Below are 5,341 nucleotides of genomic sequence, written 5' to 3' on the forward strand. Positions count from 1 at the left end.
AGATAGGGGAGTTACCTGGACTATCTTGGAGCTCGGTTCAGCAAATTTTAACAGAAGATTTGGGGATGAGAAGGGTTGCTTCGAAATCTGTGCCTCAGGTTCTGACTGACCAGGAAAAAGAGCGTCGAGTGGAAACATGCCATGCTTTGAAAGAATAGCTCTGAAGCGACCCAGACTTTTTTTTGCAAGGTGGGCAAGGTGTGTTATTCTTACAACCGTAAGCAAACATCAGTCAAGCCAGTGGGAGATGCCATTGTTGCCCGATGAAGCACGTAACTATCCTCTAGTTCTTTAAGGTTTCCTCCCCTTACTGTTAAGGTCTTTATGTGCTATACCTCATTAATCATGTTAAGTTTCCACATGTTCATTTGTATATTTAATATTGCTCGGTGCATGATAGTCAAGACAGACGACCCCTCAGAGACAGCCACAAGAGTGATGGTCCCCCAGGGTACAGGAAGTGAGAGGGAGGGAAGGTGGGGGAGGGGGGAGTTGATGGCATTGATGGTTGTATAACCCCACCCAATGGGATTGAACGGCAGGACTGAAGGGAAGGAAAGGGATATATTGGAATAAGTAAAATATGTCAATAAATATATTGTATAAAAAGAGAAAATGGAACCCTGGTCCTGATCCCGCTCAGGATTATGGGTTGCATTTTGTTATTATTTATCTTGGAGATGTTAGTTGCCATTGAGTCAGTTCTGATGCCTGACGACCCAAAACTCCCTGCTACTGAGTCGGTTCTGATTCGTAATGTCTCCCATGTAGCCTTTTCAAGACTGAATCTTTACGGGAGTAAACGGTTTCTGTGTTTCTCTTGAGGAGCAGCTGGTGGGTTTGAACTGCCGGCCTTGCAGTTAGTTTATCCCAATGTACTTTAATTTGGAATAGTTCCTTAGTCTTTCTTTGCCTTTCACGGTATTTTTAAAGGATAAATCCCAGTTACTTTATGTATTTTAGATGGGATTTTAATCTGTTCTCGGTGAGTTTACACAGCAGATTAGACACTCCCATTGGACAATTTCTACGTACATTATTCCGTGACCTCTGTCGCCGTTGTCACAGTGGACCAACCTTCTCTTTCAGTCCATTTGATTTCCCTGCCCCCTGACCTGCTCTTTTTTGCTGTGGAGTAATTGTTGACCATTTGGTCTCCCACAAATGATTTAAAAAAATAGTTTCATTGACATGAAGCACACATCATGCACTTCAGTAGTTCAGTCATATGCAGAGAGCTGTGCAATCATCAGCTCAGCCAGTTCCAGAACAGTCTCTTCCTGCTTGTTCTCATTGTTATTAGTCCCCACTTCCCCTCAACCTCTCCTGCCGCACCCTCAATAAACCATTAACCCGCTTACTCTCTCTGTGGATTTACCTCTCCTGGATTTCTTATATGGAAAAACATACTGGAAAACCCAGCAGACAAACTACATCGATAACAGAATAAACCAGAGAAAAACCTCAAGTGAAAAGAAATCAGGAAATATTAAACATTAGAATGAATTTAAAATGAGTCAAAGGGGAGATCAAATGATAAGGTGTTCGATTTTAACCTAACTGGACCTACAACAATCCCCTTTTCAATGCTCTCTGTCTGGAAGCGAGGGGTTCACATCCCTGGTCTAGGTCAGCGGGGACCCTCTGGAAGCTTAATCCACGTGTATTTCCCCTGCACTTGTTTGCAGATGATTTTGTTGTTGGCTTTTTCGGGAAAAAAAAGCTTCATTGTGAATTAGATGAAGGTGTACAGATAAGCTCATAGTTTTACATTCAACAATCATATACATTTTGATTCCACTGTAAAGGAACACAGTACTCTTTATTGTAGGAGCTGCTCTGTTAGACAGCTAAAAAGTAACCTCAGAGACTAGTTTTGGTTCAAGGCGTCAAGAGTATTGCCCGACCATAGCTGGGGGAGTCCTTCAGTCTCAGCCAGTCCAGCGAGTCTGGACTTCTAAGAATTGGAGTCACACCAGCGATTGGATAGTCTGTTCCTTAGTTTCCATTTGACTCTTATTTAGTGGAATTTGTTGTGATTCAACTTTCATGTCGTGGGATTTGCCGTGATTCAACTCAAGTTCACGTTTGTGGCTAGACAAGAGATGCCGTGTCGGGGGCACCGTGCAGGGGACACACGGTGTTGCTTTTCCTGGCGTGAGGGCCTTCCCCTTTGGAGTGAACAAGTATCTGTCTGGGGAGCTGCTTTGAAAGCTGCCCATTTTAGCACCTGCGTATGCTGACGGCCTTCACCAACAATTACCACAATTACCACTGTGGCTTAGCAAAGAGGTCTCATGGAAATCCCACCCATGGTGAGGAGACGCTCTAGGGTGGAGCAGCCAGATGTGTCCAGAGAGCTGAGGTGAAAGGGAGCAGCCTACTCAGCTGGGCTAAACCCAAGACAACATGTGAAAATTGTTGACATGGCAAATATTTTGGTACTTGTATATGTACATGCAAATGCAAAAACAACAAACCAACCACCTACACCAAAGTATGACGGCTAGCAATGGACCCGACCCCTGACTTCTGCAGACTGCGTCTCCCTTCTCCAGGAAGGCGCGTGTCTCCCCAGCCCACAATGAAGCGGTCCTGTGTAAGTCTGCTGGGAACCGAAGGCAGAGAGGTTCTGCAGGTAGAGCACTGGCTCTGTTTCTGTGTTCGTCATAAAAAGCAGACCCCGCTCCCTGAAACAGCTTGATTCCTCAACCTGGACTGAGCCTTTAGGCCCAAATGTGACTCTATAGGTTAGTCTGTTCTTTGTAGGCAAGGTTGGCAGGGAACGATGCAACCTACAGAGAAGCCTGGCCCTAAGGGCGGAGGATCTCAGGGGCCGGGCCGACGGTATTTCATTAGATCTCGCCCTTCGTGGTCCTGCCTGCGTCTGAGAGGTCTAAAGCTTTACTTCATGTATCGCTCCTTCCCAAATGTGCTCCAGGTAGTGAGTTCTGTGTGTGTTGCTACTGAATTCCCTGGATGAGCCTGAGACAGGCACACTCCACTGATCTGGGAAGAGCAGCCATTTTTGATCCTGACCCCTGGAGTGCCTGCATTGTGGGGCCCAGCATGTCCTTTACCTTGACGACCTTCACAGGGTAGATCAGGGAATGTCAGTGCCCAGGCAGGTGCCGTCCAGTCCCAGCTTCCCCTCCCCTCTCCGTACTTGTCTTCTCAGAGTAAGCAGGCCCATGGGGTCTCTGAAGAACACTAGGGGTGGGAATGGCAGGAGCGGTGGTGGGTCCCAGGCTGATTCTGCCCTCTTTGTCTGCTTACAGCTGCCCCAGGAGAAGTCCTGCAAGAATGTGCTGTCTTGTGACGCTGAGTTACAGTTGGACATCACCGCCCATCCGTGAGTTGGATCCGGTCCTCACGGTTTCAGTAGTTAACGGAAGGCTTCGCCCGGAAGTGTTACCTGGGCAAGACCTTCCCCAGGGCTGATTGTTCCCTCCCTCCCACTCTCCCCTCAAAGCCCACAAAGGAGTTTCCCATTGATGATCTGAGTGCATCCTCAGCCACCCTGGGAGGGAAGCAGGGTAGGAAGTTGTGTTTCCTTTTTATAGACGAGGAAACTGAGGCTCAGTAGTTGTGGGGTCACAATGGCCACTTTAGAGACTTTAGACCCAGGTTTCTTGACATCACGGACGTTGGTCGCTCTTTTCCTCTCTCCCAGGGCCGCTTCTGTGGGAGGTGATTTCTTCGCCGGCTCACTTCCGGCCAGGTCCATTCATCTGTCCAATGTTTACTGAGCATCTACTCTGTACCGGGCACTGTTCTAGGCGCTGGAGATCCATCAACGGACAACACAGGCCAAACCCCTGCCCCTCTGGTGCTTTTAGGGAGAGAGGATGCGGCAGAAGTCAACGACAGAATACGTTGATGGGATGTCCTATATGGCAAACCAAGGCAGGGGAGGTGGGGGTGGAGGGGCCCATGGAGAGGCAGCAGTGGGGGAAAGTGCTCTGTGGATGTCGGAGGGGAGAGGAGACTGGGGCAATGCCTGGCAGGTGGGAGGAATGGCAGGGCACCGGTGTGGCTGGGAGAAGGAGTGGGGTGGGGAGGAGTAGAAAAATAGGTCCGGGAAGCAATGTTGGGGTGGGAAGTCTTACACGGGGCTTCCTAGGCCCTCCTTAAGGGCTTCTGCTGGGAGCTGGGGGGCCAAGAGGAATGGCATTTTAACAGAATCACTCTGGCTGCTCTGCTGAGGATCCAGTGTTCGGAAGCAGCATGGGGCCATTGTAATTGCTCAAGTGAGAGATGATGGTGGCTTGGGTCAGGGTGGTAGCTATAAAGCTGGCTGTCCAGGTTGACGTTAGAGCTGCCAGCATTTGCTGATAGATCGGACATGGGGAGTGAGAGAGAGAGGGTGTCCTCAAAGGTTACAGCCTAAGCAACTAGGACTGTGCTGTCCAATGAAGTGGCCACCAGCCAAATTTGGCTGATATTTAAATGAAGTAAGATGGAAGAAAGTGAAACGTTGTGGTGGTCAGCGGTCCGTCTCAAGTGCTCAGAACCCACGTCTGGCTTGAGGTATCGGACAGTGCGGCTACAGAATGTTCCCGTCGCTGCAGGAAGTTCTCGTGGACCATAGAGTTCTAGACTAATGGAGACATAAGTCATAGAACGGGGGAAGCCTTTGGTTTCAGGAAGGAGGGTGGCGACCAGGACTTTGGCTTTGGGTCTGTGTTTCTCTGAAGATGCCCCCCATCCACTAATTGTGTGTAGGAGCGACATGGTGCTGGTGATCATTAGCCGGACAAAGCTGGCATGGATGAGGAAGAATGCTGGTGCCCGAATCCTGGGAAGCCTTCACACAGGCGTGAGCAGGAACTGGGTTTCAGATGTGGCTGGCTTAAGGATGCCCTTTCTAATCACTGAGGACCCAATTCAAGGCATTCGAGTGGTTTGGAATGAAGCCTAACAAGCAGATGCAGCTGTTTCCAACAAGGAATTAATTATAGCCAAGCCTCGGAGGGCTCTAAATAGAGCACATGCAGATTGCTGCACACCGCCACCTAGTGGGCACAGCAGGCGCATCTCGTCTATTCAAAAGCGGCCACGGAGCCTATGGTCAGCACCCACCTGAACCTGTCCTCCGAAAGAACGCTCCGAGGCCCTCTCCCTGGAAGGTCGCATGTGATGCATTCAGGACCCTTTGAAATGGTCCCCCGGGGCTGCAGGTTAAGAATCCTTGCTAAATAGTCTCATAGCTCTCAGTTCTCTCTCCTGGGCTCTGGTCAAGCTAATGTGTGCTATCCAGAAGTCCCTGGCAGCTCCAACCCACACCGGAGAACAGGCCTGGAGGTCTGGTTCCTTGAAATCCCCGTGGAGCGGTTTTACT

General features: G+C 49.4%; 1 protein-coding gene across 1 annotated transcript in view; it reads left to right on the forward strand.

Moving 5' to 3' along the window:
* ITGAE (integrin subunit alpha E) overlaps nucleotides 1-5,341 on the forward strand; it is a 60,840-nt gene that overhangs the window by 39,775 nt on the left and 15,724 nt on the right. The window contains exon 20 of the mRNA XM_045293337.1: nucleotides 3,279-3,352. Coding sequence (XP_045149272.1) covers nucleotides 3,279-3,352 — 74 coding nt within the window. The remainder of the gene's footprint in view (nucleotides 1-3,278; nucleotides 3,353-5,341) is intronic.

Source organism: Echinops telfairi, unplaced genomic scaffold, assembly GCF_000313985.2.
Source record: "Echinops telfairi isolate 266 unplaced genomic scaffold, ASM31398v2 ScPeMD7_2010;HRSCAF=2546, whole genome shotgun sequence".
Lineage (NCBI taxonomy): Eukaryota > Metazoa > Chordata > Mammalia > Afrosoricida > Tenrecidae > Echinops > Echinops telfairi.